This window comes from Hyperolius riggenbachi, chromosome 2, assembly GCF_040937935.1.
Source record: "Hyperolius riggenbachi isolate aHypRig1 chromosome 2, aHypRig1.pri, whole genome shotgun sequence".
Taxonomy (NCBI): Eukaryota; Metazoa; Chordata; class Amphibia; order Anura; family Hyperoliidae; genus Hyperolius; species Hyperolius riggenbachi.
This window is the reverse complement of record NC_090647.1, coordinates 572,236,271-572,252,214: the sequence shown is the minus strand read 5'-3', so window position 1 is coordinate 572,252,214 and position 15,944 is coordinate 572,236,271. Positions and strand designations below refer to the sequence as shown.

Genomic DNA, 15,944 nt, shown 5'->3' with positions numbered 1-15,944 from the left:
CTCCTCAGCAGCTGTTTATTATAAGATGTGGCCACCACATGACCCATGTTCTTCCAACATGTGGAGTTCTTTCCCTCCTCGGCAGCTGGTTCTTATAAGATGTGGCCACCACATTACCCATGTTCTTCCAACATCTGGATTTCTTTCCCTCCTCAGCAGCTGTTTATTATAAGATGTGGCCACCACATGATCTATGTTCTTCCAACATCTGGAGTTCTTTCCCTCCTCAGTAGCTGGTTCTTATAAGATGTGGCCACCACATTACCCATGTTCTTCCAACATCTGGAGTTCTTTCCCTCCTCAGCAGCTGTTTATTATATGCTGTGGCCACCACATGATCCATGTTCTTCCAACATCTGGAGTTCTTTCCCTCCTCGGCAGCTGGTTCTTATAAGATGTGGCCACCACATTACCCATGTTCTTCCAACATCTGGATTTCTTTCCCTCCTCAGCAGCTGTTTATTATAAGATGTGGCCACCACATGATCCATGTTCTTCCAACATCTGGAGTTCTTTCCCTCCTCAGTAGCTGGTTCTTATAGCGTGTAGCCACCACATGATCCATGTTCTTCCAACATGTGGAGTTCTTTCCCTCTTCTGCAGCTGGTTCTTATAAGATGTGGCCACCACATGATCCATGTTCTTCCAACATCTGGAGTTCTTTCCCTCCTCAGCAGCTGGTTCTTATAAGATGTGGCCACCACATGATCCATGTTCTTCCAACATCTGGAGTTCTTCCCTCCTCAGCAGCTGTTTATTATAAGATGTGGGCACCACATGACACATGTTCTTCCAACATCTGGAGTTCTTTCCCTCCTCAGCAGCTGGTTCTTATAAGATGTGGCCACCACATGATCCATGTTCTTCCAACATCTGGAGTTCTTTCCCTCCTCAGCAGCTGTTTATTATAAGATGTGGCCACCACATGATCCATGTTCTTCCAACATCTGGAGTTCTTTCCCTCTTCTGCAGCTGGTTCTTATAAGCTGGGGCCACCACATGACCCATGTTCTTCCAACATCTGGAGTTCTTTCCCTCCTCAGCAGCTGGTTCTTATAAGATGTGGCCACCACATTACCCATGTTCTTCAAACATCTGGATTTCTTTCCCTCCTCAGCAGCTGTTTATTATAAGATGTGGCCACCACATGATCTATGTTCTTCCAACATCTGGAGTTCTTTCCCTCCTCAGTAGCTGGTTCTTATAAGATGTGGCCACCACATTACCCATGTTCTTCCAACATCTGGATTTCTTTCCCTCCTCAGCAGCTGTTTATTATAAGATGTGGCCACCACATGATCCATGTTCTTCCAACATCTGGAGTTCTTTCCCTCCTCAGTAGCTGGTTCTTATAGCGTGTAGCCACCACATGATCCATGTTCTTCCAACATGTGGAGTTCTTTCCCTCCTCGGCAGCTGGTTCTTATAAGATGTGGCCACCACATGATCCATGTTCTTCCAACATGTGAAGTTCTTTCCCTCCTCCTCAGCTGGTTCTTATAAGCGGTGGTATAAGAATTTTCATCTCCACTCTATCACAGTGACAGCAAGCACAACGTTTCAGTCTTCCAAACCTTTATCAAGTGCTCTTCAGCAGCTGGTTGATATAAGGGATGGCCACCACTTGATCCATGTTCTTCCAACATCTGAAGTACTTTGCCCCCTCAGCAGCTGGGTATTACCCGTGCAAGTTTTTGTTTGTATATTTTATAAGACATATAATGCAATATAATGTATTTATAATCCGCATTTTCACCTTCAGTTAAATCATTTCCAGGGTACACGCGGGACTCTTCATTCCTCACCCGGGTCGTGGATATTGTACAGGAACTGAAAAAGCAGAACCCACATCTCATATATGGTGAGACAGAGGAAGAAGCATTTGCCTTTACTATTCTGACTGTTCCTATTTTGTTTTTGTTTTTTTTGCTGCAAGTGTGTGTGAGGGTAGCAGTTACAGAGATTGGTAGGGGAGGTGTTGGTTGGGTTACACAGGGATGGGTAAGGGTTAGGGTTATCACACCAGATCTCCAGGTGAGATGCCCATGTGTCTCCAGTCACTGAGGATCATGGGAGATTTCCCATCACACCAGATCTCCAGTCTCCGGGAGAGAGGGCCATGTGTCTCCAGTCACTGAGGATCATGGGAGATTTCCTATCACACCAGATCTCCAGTCTCCGGGAGAGAGGGCCATGTGTGTCCAGTCACTGAGGATCATGGGAGATTTCCCATCACACCAGATCTCCAGTCTCCGGGAGAGAGGGCCATGTGTCTCCAGTCACTGAGGATCATGGAAGATTTCCCATCACACCAGATCTCCAGTCTCCGGGAGAGAGGGCCATGTGTCTCCAGTCACTGAGGATCATGGGAGATTTCCCATCACACCAGATCTCCAGTCTCCGGGAGAGAGGGCCATGTGTCTCCAGTCACTGAGGATCATGGGAGATTTCCTATCACACCAGATCTCCAGTCTCCGGGAGAGATGCCCATGTGTCTCCAGTCACTGAGGATCATGGGAGATTTCCCATCACACCAGATCTCCAGTTTCCGGGAGAGAGGGCCATGTGTCTCCAGTCACTGAGGATCATGGGAGATTTCCCATCACACCAGATCTCCAGTCTCCGGGAGAGAGGGCCATGTGTCTCCAGTCACTGAGGATCATGGGAGATTTCCTATCACACCAGATCTCCAGTCTCTGGGAGAGAGGGCCATGTGTCTCCAGTCACTGAGGATCATGGGAGATTTCCCATCACACCAGATCTCCAGTCCCTGGGAGAGAGGGCCATGTGTCTCCAGTCACTGAGGATCATGGGAGATTTCTCATCACACCAGATCTCCAGTCTCCAGGAGAGAGGCCCATGTGTCTCCAGTCACTGAGGATCGTGGGAGATTTCTCATCACACCAGATCTCCAGTCTCTGGGAGAGAGGCCCATGTGTCTCCAGTCACTGAGGATCATGGGAGATTTCCCATCACACCAGATCTCCAGAAGAGAGGCCCAGGTGTCTCCAGTCACTGAGGATCATGGGAGATTTCCTATCACACCAGATCTCCAGTCTCCGGGGGAGAGGCCCATGTGTCTCCAGTCGCAGAGGATCATGGGAGATTTCCCATCACACCAGATCTCCAGTCTCTGGGAGAGAGGGCCATGTGTCTCCAGTCACTGAGGATCATGGGAGATTTCCCATCACACCAGATCTCCAGTCCCTGGGAGAGAGGGCCATGTGTTTCCAGTCACTGAGGATCATGGGTGATCATCTGACATGGGGATTAACCATGTGATAACTGTATGGGGGAGGTGCTGAGGGGGTTCTATGTCTGAGGGGATTGGTCATGTGATCTTTGTATGGGGGAGGTGCTGAGCGGTCCTGTTCCCGAGGAGGGGATTGGCCATGTGATCTTTGTATGGGGGAGGTGCTGAGGGGGTCCCATGTCTGAGGAGGGGATTGGCCATGTGATCTTTGTATGGGGGAGGTGCTGAGCGGTCCTGTTCCTGGGAGAGAGGGCCATGTGTCTCCAGTCACTGAGGATCATGGGAGATATCCCATCACACCAGATCTCCAGTCTCCGGGGGAGAGGCCCATGTGTCTCCAGTCACTGAGGATCATGGGAGATTTCCCATCACACCAGATCTCCAGTCTCCGGGAGAGAGGGCCATGTGTCTCCAGTCACTGAGGATCATGGGAGATTTCCTATCACACCAGATCTCCAGTCTCCGGGAGAGAGGGCCATGTGTCTCCAGTCACTGAGGATCATGGGAGATTTCCCATCACACCAGATCTCCAGTCTCTGGGGGAGAGGCCCATGTGTCTCCAGTCACTGAGGATCATGGGAGATTTCTCATCACACCAGATCTCCAGTCTCCGGGAGAGAGGCCCATGTGTCTCCAGTCACTGAGGATCATGGGAGATTTCCCATCACACCAGATCTCCAGTCTCCGGGAGAGAGGCCCATGTGTCTCCAGTCACTGAGGATCATGGGAGATTTCTCATCACACCAGATCTCCAGTCTCCGGGAGAGAGGCCCATGTGTCTCCAGTCACTGAAGATCATAGGAGATTTCCCATTACACCAGATCTCCAGTCTCCGGGAGAGAGGCCCATGTGTCTCCAGTCACTGAGGATCATGGGAGATTTCCTATCACACCAAATCTCCAGTCTCCGGGAGAGAGGGCCATGTGTCTCCAGGCACTGAGGATCATGGGAGATTTCCTATCACACCAGATCTCCAGTCTCCGGGGGAGAGGCCCATGTGTCTCCAGTCACTGAGGATCATGGGAGATTTCCCATCACACCAGATCTCCAGTCTTCGGGTGAGAGGGCCATGTGTCTCCAGTCACTGAGGATCATGGGAGATTTCTCATCACACCAGATCTCCAGTCTTCGGGAGAGAAGCCCATGTGTCTCCAGTCACTGAGGATCATGAGAGATTTCCCATCACACCAGATCTCCAGTCTTCGGGAGAGAGGGCCATGTGTCTCCAGTAACTGAGGATCATGGGAGATTTCTCATCACACCAGATCTCCAGTCTTCGGGAGAGAGGGCCATGTGTCTCCAGTCACTGAGGATCATGGGAGATTTCTCATCACACCAGATCTCCAGTCTCCGGGAGAGAGGGCCATGTGTCTCCAGTCACTGAGGATCATGGGAGATTTCCCATCACACCAAATCTCCAGTCTCCGGAAGAGAGGCCCATGTGTCTCCAGTCACTGAGGATCATGGGAGATTTCCCATCACACCAGATCTCCAGTCCCTGGGAGAGAGGGCCATGTGTCTCCAGTCACTGAGGATCATGGGAGATTTCCCATCACACCAGATCTCCAGTCCCTGGGAGAGAGGGCCATGTGTGTCACGGTCAGTTACCTGTCCAGGACCGGCGGCTGGCACAAACGGATGCTGGCGGGTCTCCTGGTGTAGTTCGCCGGCGTGGAGATCTGGCGTTCTGCGCACCGCGGGCCGCGTTGCGCGGCGTAACCGTTGGTGGCGAAAGCTGCTGGCGTAGCGCTGTGCGCGCGCGCGCGTAGGAGGCTTGCCTTATGCATATTCTCTGCCTGATTGTGTTAGCGTGTGCGCGCGCGTGCGTGTGTGCGTGCGCATGCGCACGGCGTGACGCGCTGCGCATTGGCGCCAAACGGCCTATTTAAGTCTGGAGAGTGCCACTCTCCAGTGCTGTAGTATTGCAGCTAGTTTGTGAGTGTGTACTCCCGTGACCTGACCTAGAGTCTGCCTGTTTGTCTCCCGAATGCCGATCCTTGCTTGTCTGACTGCCCACTCTGTTGCCGACCTCCTGCTTGTACGACTGCCCGCTCTGTTAACGACTTCTGCCCGTCTGAGAAACCGTCCTGTTGCCGACCTCCTGCTTGAACGAGAATCTGATCTGTTGCTGAACTCTGCCTGTCCAAGAATCTGCTCAGCTCTCCAGTCACCAGCTGCCATCCATTTAACTGGGTTCCTGAGTCATTGCAGTACCCGACTCAGCCTGCGGGGGCGCTGCTTAACCAACCTGAACTCTGCTACGGTTCTGCAAGCGCTCCTGCCCCTTGGTTACTGTTGGCTCCTGTTCCAACCTCAGGGACCTCAGTTGGCAAGTCGCAGGAGTTGCTGTCCTCAGCATACCGGTCTCCATCCACAAAGGTACGTGACAAAATACTACAGCCACAACATGGAGACCGCTGAGGCAGCAAGCGTTCTGGGAACATTATGCAAACAGATATCTACATTAACTGAAGCAATTAAGGAACTTCAAGCTGGCCACATGCAACTGGAAGGACGAATCAATGCCTTAGCTGAAGCCAATATTACTGCCCCTGTAGCACCTGCCCCTGCTGCTGCACCGCCACCTCCAGCTCCTGTTCCAGCTGCTTCTGCTCCTGCCACTATTCCTGAACCTAGGGTTCCTGTTCCAGATCGGTTCTCAGGAGACCGTACCAAATTCCGGGCCTTTCAGCATTCCTGCCAGTTATATTTCGCTCTGCAACCCCGAACCTTTTCACTTGAGGAAACCAAAGTTGGATTCATCATTTCATTATTGCAAGGGGAACCACAGTCTTGGGCTCATCGTCTAATGGAACAAAAACACCAAAACCTAGCCTCTACTGAAACCTTCTTTACCGCTATGGCAGTCTTATATGACGACCCTCAGCGTGGGGATACAGCTGAAGCGTCACTCCGCAGTCTTCGCCAAGGCAGAAGGCCGGTAGAGGAATATACATCTGAATTCCGCCGGTGGGCATCAGATACTGATTGGAATGAATCAGCCCTTAAACACCAATATCGTCTAGGGCTATCAGAGACCCTCAAAAGATCCAAGCAATATTGGAATGGCCACCTCCCACAAACAAGAAAGCGATACAAAGATTTATTGGATTTGCGAACTTCTATCGCAGATTTATAAGAAACTTTTCTGCCATCATCCTACCAATTACCCAACTTACCCGTCAACAAACTCGTTTTTGTTGGAATCAACATGCTCAAAATGCTTTTGAGAAGTTAAAACAGCACTTTACAACTGCTCCTATTCTCAGACACCCGGATCCAAACTTATCCTTTATCCTTGAAGTGGACGCATCTGAATCAGCAGTAGGGGCGGTATTGTCTCAAAGACAGGGACTTAAGGCATTGCTTCACCCAGTAGCCTTCTTTTCAAGAAAACTATCAGAAGCGGAAAAGAATTATGATGTGGGTGATAGAGAATTGTTAGCTATTAAAGAGGCCTTAGAGGAATGGAGATATCTACTTGAAGGGGCAGTCCATCCTATCCTGATATACACTGATCACAGAAACCTGGAGTATCTTAAAACAGCAAAAAGATTAAATCCCAGGCAAGCGAGGTGGGCACTTTTTTTCTCAAGGTTCATATTCCACATTACGTATAGACCAGGATCAAAGAACGTCAAGCCAGATGCATTGTCCCGGATGTTTCCTGATGAGAATTCCCAAAATCTGCCTGACACCATCCTGTCCGATCAAAATTTTTTACTGTTACAATCAGAATTAGTGGATAAGATTCGCAGTGTTGCTCCTCCTTCAACTATGGAATCCTCACTTAGTCTTAAAGATGGTCTATGGATGCATGAAGATAAAGTATTTGTTCCTGAAGAATCTCGCCTTACAGTATTCAAAATGTGTCACGATCATAAGTTGGCAGGTCATTTCGGGGTTGCTAAAACACAGGAATTAGTGCAACGATACTTTTGGTGGCCAAATCTAAAAAAGGAGTGTAAAACCTATGTGAACTCTTGCTCAGTTTGCAATCGATCAAAAGGTTCTAATCTCAGGCCATGGGGTCTTCTGAATCCACTACCAGTTCCTCCTAGACCTTGGCATTCCATATCCATGGATTTTATTGTGGAATTACCTGTCTCGGAAGGATTTAATACAATTTTTGTGGTAGTCGATCGGCTGTCAAAAATGTCACACTTTACGGCCATGCGAGGAACACCTTCGGCTCAAGGGACAGCTAAGGTCTTCATTAAGGAAATTGTCCGTCTACATGGCTTACCAACCGACATCGTTTCTGATAGAGGTCCACAATTTACGTCCCGTTTCTGGAAGGCTCTTTGTAAATCCCTGGATATCCAACTTCAATTCTCATCTGCTTACCATCCACAATCAAACGGTCAAACAGAACGAACCAATCAAACCCTTGAACAATATCTGAGATGTTTTTCTGCTTTCTCACAAGATGACTGGTTTAATCTACTTCCATTGGCTGAATTTGCTTACAATAACACCATTCATTCATCAACACAACAGTCACCATTTTTTGCAAACTATGGGTTTCATCCCACTATTTTACCAGACCTGGTCTCTGAAACCTCCGTTCCTGCAGCTAATGAACTTATTAATGCGCTGTCCGAAAACAATAAGGTATTACAACAAGTCATGGTGCAAGCTCAGGAAGTTTTTAAGAAGAAAGCGGACTGTCATAGAAGGGGTGACTTGGACTTCAAAGTAGGGGACCCTGTCTGGTTGTCCACAGTGAACCTTAAACTCTCCTGCCCTTCCCGCAAGTTAGGACCAAAATATATTGGACCATTTCCTGTGAAAAGAAGAATTGGCAATGTCGCCTACGAGTTAAATCTTCCTGATAGTATGAGAATCCACCCTGTATTCCATGTTTCATTATTAAAACCTACAGTTGCTAATCCCTTTCCTGGGCGAAGTATTGAACCACCTCCTCCAGTTCTTATTGATGGAGAAGAAGAATTCGAGGTAGAGGCAATTCTAGATTCAAGAAGAAGGGGCAATCGGATACAGTATCTGGTCAAATGGAAGGGCTATGACCCAGAAGAGAATACCTGGGAACCAGTCTCTAATTTGCATGCTCCACGTTTGATCACGAACTTTCATAAAAGGTATCCTACCAAACCAGCTCCAGTGGGCATCCAGAGGCTGCCCCTTAGGGGGGGGCATTGTCACGGTCAGTTACCTGTCCAGGACCGGCGGCTGGCACAAAGGGATGCTGGCGGGTCTCCTGGTGTAGTTCGCCGGCGTGGAGATCTGGCGTTCTGCGCACCGCGGGCCGCGTTGCGCGGCGTAACCGTTGGTGGCGAAAGCTGCTGGCGTAGCGCTGTGCGCGCGCGCGCGTAGGAGGCTTGCCTTATGCATATTCTCTGCCTGATTGTGTTAGCGTGTGCGCGCGCGTGCGTGTGTGCGTGCGCATGCGCACGGCGTGACGCGCTGCGCATTGGCGCCAAACGGCCTATTTAGTGCTGTAGTATTGCAGCTAGTTTGTGAGTGTGTACTCCCGTGACCTGACCTAGAGTCTGCCTGTTTGTCTCCCGAATGCCGATCCTTGCTTGTCTGACTGCCCACTCTGTTGCCGACCTCCTGCTTGTACGACTGCCCGCTCTGTTAACGACTTCTGCCCGTCTGAGAAACCGTCCTGTTGCCGACCTCCTGCTTGAACGAGAATCTGATCTGTTGCTGAACTCTGCCTGTCCAAGAATCTGCTCAGCTCTCCAGTCACCAGCTGCCATCCATTTAACTGGGTTCCTGAGTCATTGCAGTACCCGACTCAGCCTGCGGGGGCGCTGCTTAACCAACCTGAACTCTGCTACGGTTCTGCAAGCGCTCCTGCCCCTTGGTTACTGTTGGCTCCTGTTCCAACCTCAGGGACCTCAGTTGGCAAGTCGCAGGAGTTGCTGTCCTCAGCATACCGGTCTCCATCCACAAAGGTACGTGACAATGTGTCTCCAGTCACTGAGGATCATGAGAGATTTTCCATCACACCAGATCTCCAGTCTCCGGGAGAGAGGCCATGTGTCTCCAGTCACTGAGGATCATGGGAGATTTCCCATCACACCAGATCTCCAGTCTCCGGGGGAGAGGCCCATGTGTCTCCAGTCACTGAGGATCATGGGAGATTTCCCATCACACCAGATCTCCAGTCTCCGGGAGAGAGGGCCATGTGTCTCCAGTCACTGAGGATCATGGGAGATTTCCTATCACACCAGATCTCCGGTCTCCGGGGGAGAGGCCCATGTGTCTCCAGTCACTGAGGATCATGGGAGATTTCCTATCACACCAAATCTCCAGTCTCCGGAAGAGAGGTCCATGTGTCTCCAGTCACTGAGGATCATGGGAGATTTCCTATCACAGCAGATCTCCAGGAGAGAGGGCCATGTGTCTCCAGTCACTGAGGATCATGGGAGATTTCCCATCACACCAGATCTCCAGTCTCTGGGATAGAGGGCCATGTGTCTCCAGTCACCGAGGATCATGGGAGATTTCCCATCACACCAGATCTCCAGTCCCTGGGAGAGAGGGCCATGTGTCTCCAGTCACTGAGGATCATGAGAGATTTCCCATCACACCAGATCTCCAGTCTCCGGGGGAGAGGCCCATGTGTCTCCAGTCACTGAGGATTATGGGAGATTTCTCATCACACCAGATCTCCAGTCTCCGGGAGAGAGGGCCATGTGTCTCCAGTCACTGAGGATCATGGGAGATTTCCCATCACACCAGATCTCCAGTCCCTGGGAGAGAGGGCCATGTGTCTCCAGTCACTGAGGATCATGAGAGATTTCCCATCACACCAGATCTCCAGTCTCCGGGGGAGAGGCCCATGTGTCTCCAGTCACTGAGGATCATGGGAGATTTCCTATCACACCAGATCTCCAGTCTCCGGGAGAGAGGGCCATGTGTCTCCAGTCACTGAGGATTATGGGAGATTTCTCATCACACCAGATCTCCAGTCTCCGGGGGAGAGGCCCATGTGTCTCCAGTCACTGAGGATCATGGGAGATTTCCCATCACACCAGATCTCCAGTCTCCGGGAGAGAGGGCCATGTGTCTCCAGTCACTGAGGATCATGGGAGATTTCCCATCACACCAGATCTCCAGTCTCCGGGAGAGAGGGCCATGTGTCTCCAGTCACTGAGGATCATGGGAGATTTCCTATCACACCAGATCTCCAGTCTCCGGGAGAGAGGCCCATGTGTCTCCAGTCACTGAGGATCATGGGAGATTTCCTATCACAGCAGATCTCCAGGAGAGAGGGCCATGTGTCTCCAGTCACTGAGGATCATGGGAGATTTCCTATCACACCAGATCTCCAGTGTCCGGGAGAGAGGCCCATGTGTCTCCAGTCACTGAGGATCATGGGAGATTTCCTATCACACTAGATCTCCAGTCTCCGGGAGAGAAGCCCATGTGTCTCCAGTCACTGAGGATCATGGGAGATTTCCCATCACACCAGATCTCCAGTCTACGGGAGAGAGGGCCATGTGTCTCCAGTCACTGAGGATCATGGGAGATTTCCCATCACACCAGATCTCCAGTCTCCGGGAGAGAGGGCCATGTGTCTCCAGTCACTGAGGATCATGGGAGATTTCCCATCACACCAGATCTCCAGTCCCTGGGAGAGAGGACCATGTGTCTCCAGTCACTGAGGATCATGGGAGATTTCCCATCACACCAGATCTCCAGTCCCTGGGAGAGAAGCCCATGTGTCTCCAGTCACTGAGGATCATGGGAGATTTCCCATCACACCAGATCTCCAGTCTCCGGGAGAGAGGGCCATGTGTCTCCAGTCACTGAGGATCATGGGAGATTTCCCATCACACCAGATCTCCAGTCTCCGGGAGAGAGGGCCATGTGTCTCCAGTCACTGAGGATCATGGGAGATTTCCCATCACACCAGATCTCCAGTCTCCGGGAGAGAGGACCATGTGTCTCCAGTCACTGAGGATCATGAGAGATTTCCCATCACACCAGATCTCCAGTCTCCGGGGGAGAGGCCCATGTGTCTCCAGTCACTGAGGATTATGGGAGATTTCTCATCACACCAGATCTCCAGTCTCCGGGAGAGAGGCCCATGTGTCTCCAGTCACTGAGGATCATGGGAGATTTCCTATCACACCAGATCTCCAGTCTCCGGGAGAGAGGGCCATGTGTCTCCAGTCACTGAGGATCATGGGAGATTTCCTATCACAGCAGATCTCCAGTCTCTGGGAGAGAGGTCCATGTGTCTCCAGTCACTGAGGATCATGGGAGATTTCTCATCACACCAGATCTCCAGTCTCCGGGAGAGAGGGCCATGTGTCTCCAGTCACTGAGGATCATGGGAGATTTCCCATCACACCAGATCTCCAGTCTCCGGGAGAGAGGGCCATGTGTCTCCAGTCACTGAGGATCATGGGAGATTTCCCATCACACCAGATCTCCAGTCTCCGGGAGAGAGGGCCATGTGTCTCCAGTCACTGAGGATCATGGGAGATTTCCTATCACACCAGATCTCCAGTCTCCGGGAGAGAGGCCCATGTGTCTCCAGTCACTGAGGATCATGGGAGATTTCCTATCACAGCAGATCTCCAGGAGAGAGGGCCATGTGTCTCCAGTCACTGAGGATCATGGGAGATTTCCTATCACACCAGATCTCCAGTGTCCGGGAGAGAGGCCCATGTGTCTCCAGTCACTGAGGATCATGGGAGATTTCCTATCACACTAGATCTCCAGTCTCCGGGAGAGAAGCCCATGTGTCTCCAGTCACTGAGGATCATGGGAGATTTCCCATCACACCAGATCTCCAGTCTCCGGGAGAGAGGGCCATGTGTCTCCAGTCACTGAGGATCATGGGAGATTTCCCATCAAACCAGATCTCCAGTCTCCGGGGGAGAGGCCCATGTGTCTCCAGTCACTGAGGATCATGGGAGATTTCCCATCACACCAGATCTCCAGTCCCTGGGAGAGAGGACCATGTGTCTCCAGTCACTGAGGATCATGGGAGATTTCCCATCACACCAGATCTCCAGTCCCTGGGAGAGAGGCCCATGTGTCTCCAGTCACTGAGGATCATGGGAGATTTCCCATCACACCAGATCTCCAGAAGAGAGGCCCAGGTGTCTCCAGTCACTGAGGATCATGGGAGATTTCCTATCACACCAGATCTCCAGTCTCCGGAGGAGAGGCCCATGTGTCTCCAGTCGCAGAGGATCATGGGAGATTTCCCATCACACCAGATCTCCAGTCTCTGGGAGAGAGGGCCATGTGTCTCCAGTCACTGAGGATCATGGGAGATTTCCCATCACACCAGATCTCCAGTGTCCGGGAGAGAGGCCCATGTGTCTCCAGTCACTGAGGATCATGGGAGATTTCCCATCACACCAGATCTCCAGTCTCCGGGAGAGAGGGCCATGTGTCTCCAGTCACTGAGGATCATGGGAGATTTCCCATCACACCAGATCTCCAGTCCCTGGGAGAGAGGGCCATGTGTCTCCAGTCACTGAGGATCATGGGTGATCATCTGACATGGGGATTAACCATGTGATAACTGTATGGGGGAGGTGCTGAGGGGGTTCTATGTCTGAGGGGATTGGTCATGTGATCTTTGTATGGGGGAGGTGCTGAGCGGTCCTGTTCCTGAGGAGGGGATTGGCCATGTGATCTTTGTATGGGGGAGGTGCTGAGGGGGTCCCATGTCTGAGGAGGGGATTGGCCATGTGATCTTTGTATGGGGGAGGTGCTGAGCGGTCCTGTTCCTGAGGAGGGGATTGGCCATGTGATCTTTGTATGGGGGAGGTGCTGTGACCTGCCCTGGGGGAACATGTACTCTGAATGTGCTCTATGATTGGCTACTGGAGGAGGGAGGCTTCTATCAGCTGTTATGTGGGAATGATCTGACTGTGGTGATTCTTTCTCCTGCAGTGTGTGATCCGGTGATGGGAGATAAGTGGAGTGGAGAGGGATCCATGGTATGACCTCATGTATTACCCATAATGCCTCTGTACTGAGTCCCTGTCTCCCTCCACTCTACACACTGCCTGACCACTCATTAACCACTGCACCTCCAGCTAACCACTGCACCACCATCTGCCAACTGTTCCTCCAGCTAACCACTGCACCACCATCTGCCAACTGTTCCTCCAGCTAACCACTGCACCTCCAGCTAAACACTGCACCTCCAGCTACCCACTGCACCTCCAGCTAACCACTTCACCACCATCTGCCAACTGTTCCTCCAGCTAACCACTGCACCACCATCTGCCCTCTGCACCTCCAGCTAACCACTGCACCTCCAGCTAACCACTGCACCTCCAGCTAACCACTGCACCTCCAGCTAACCACTTCACCACCATCTGCCAACTGTTCCTCCAGCTAACTACTGCACCACCATCTGCCCTCTGCACCTCCAGCTACCCACTGCACCTCCATCTAACCAATGCACCTCCAGCTAACCACTGCACCTCCAGCTAACCACTGCACCTCCAGCTAACCACTTCACCACCATCTGCCAACTGTTCCTCCAGCTAACTACTGCACCACCATCTGCCCTTTGCACCTCCAGCTACCCACTGCACCTCCAGCTACCCACTGCACCTCCAGCTAACCACTTCACCACCATCTGCCAACTGTTCCTCCAGCTAACTACTGCACCACCATCTGCCCACGGCACCTCCAGCTACCCACTGCACCTTGCACCTCCAGCTAACCACTTCACCACCATCTGCCCACTGCACCTCCAGCTAACCACTGCACCTCCAGCTAACCACTGCAACTCCAGCTACCCACTGCACCTCCAGCTAACCAATGCACCTCCAGCTAACCAATGCACCTCCAGCTAACCACTGCACCTCCAGCTAACCACTGCACCTCCAGCTAACCCCTTCACCACCATCTGCCAACTGTTCTTCCAGCTAACTACTGCACCACCATCTGCCCTCTGCACCTCCAGCTACCCACTGCACCTCCAGCTAACCACTTCACCACCATCTGCCAACTGTTCCTCCAGCTAACTACTGCACCACCATCTGCCCACTGCACCTCCAGCTACCCACTGCACCTTGCACCTACAGCTAACCACTTCACCACCATCTGCCCACTGCACCTCCAGCTAACCACTGCACCTCCAGCTAACCACTGCAACTCCAGCTACCCACTGCACCTCCAGCTACCCCTGCACCACCATCTGCCAACTGTTCCTCCAGCTAACTACTGCACCACCATCTGCCCTTCACCTCCAGCTACCCACTGCACCTCCAGCTACCCACTGCACCTCCAGCTACCCACTGCACCTCCAGCTAACCACTTCACCACCATCTGCCAACTGTTCCTCCAGCTAACTACTGCACCACCATCTGCCCACTGCACCTCCAGCTACCCACTGCACCTTGCACCTACAGCTAACCACTTCACCACCATCTGCCCACTGCACCTCCAGCTAACCACTGCACCTCCAGCTACCCACTGCACCTCCAGCTACCCCTGCACCACCATCTGCCAACTGTTCCTCCAGCTAACTACTGCACCACCATCTGCCCTTCACCTCCAGCTACCCACTGCACCTCCAGCTACCCACTGCACCTCCAGCTACCCACTGCACCTCCAGCTACCCACTGCACCTCCAGCTAACCACTGCACCTCCAGCTAACCCCTTCACCACCATCTGCCAACTGTTCTTCCAGCTAACTACTGCACCACCATCTGCCCTCTGCACCTCCAGCTACCCACTGCACCTCCAGCTAACCACTTCACCACCATCTGCCAACTGTTCCTCCAGCTAACTACTGCACCACCATCTGCCCACTGCACCTCCAGCTACCCACTGCACCTTGCACCTACAGCTAACCACTTCACCACCATCTGCCCACTGCACCTCCAGCTAACCACTGCACCTCCAGCTAACCACTGCAACTCCAGCTACCCACTGCACCTCCAGCTACCCCTGCACCACCATCTGCCAACTGTTCCTCCAGCTAACTACTGCACCACCATCTGCCCTTCACCTCCAGCTACCCACTGCACCTCCAGCTACCCACTGCACCTCCAGCTACCCACTGCACCTCCAGCTAACCACTTCACCACCATCTGCCAACTGTTCCTCCAGCTAACTACTGCACCACCATCTGCCCACTGCACCTCCAGCTACCCACTGCACCTTGCACCTACAGCTAACCACTTCACCACCATCTGCCCACTGCACCTCCAGCTAACCACTGCACCTCCAGCTACCCACTGCACCTCCAGCTACCCCTGCACCACCATCTGCCAACTGTTCCTCCAGCTAACTACTGCACCACCATCTGCCCTTCACCTCCAGCTACCCACTGCACCTCCAGCTACCCACTGCACCTCCAGCTACCCACTGCACCTCCAGCTACCCACTGCACCTCCAGCTAACCACTTCACCACCATCTGCCAACTGTTCCTCCAGCTAACCACTGCACCTCCAGCTAACCACTGCACCTCCAGCTAACCACTGCACCTCCAGCTAACCACTGCACCACCATCTGCGAACTGTTCCTCCAGCTAACTACTGCACCACCATCTGCCCACTGCACCACCATCTGCCCACTGCACCTCCAGCTACCCACTGCACCCCCAGCTAACCACTACACCTCCAGCTAACCACTTCGCCACCATCTGCCACCTGTTCCTCCAGCTAACTACTGCACCTCCAGCTAACCACTGCACCTCTAGCTACCCTCTGCACCTCCAGCTACCC

At 52.2% G+C, this 15,944-nt stretch overlaps 1 protein-coding gene across 1 annotated transcript in view; it reads left to right on the top strand.

The window, feature by feature from the left end:
- PDXK (pyridoxal kinase) overlaps nt 1–15,944 on the top strand; it is a 115,870-nt gene that overhangs the window by 28,564 nt on the left and 71,362 nt on the right. The window contains exons 4-5 of the mRNA XM_068271038.1: nt 1,778–1,861; nt 13,148–13,194. Of these exons, the coding sequence (XP_068127139.1) occupies nt 1,778–1,861; nt 13,148–13,194 (131 nt within the window). The remainder of the gene's footprint in view (nt 1–1,777; nt 1,862–13,147; nt 13,195–15,944) is intronic.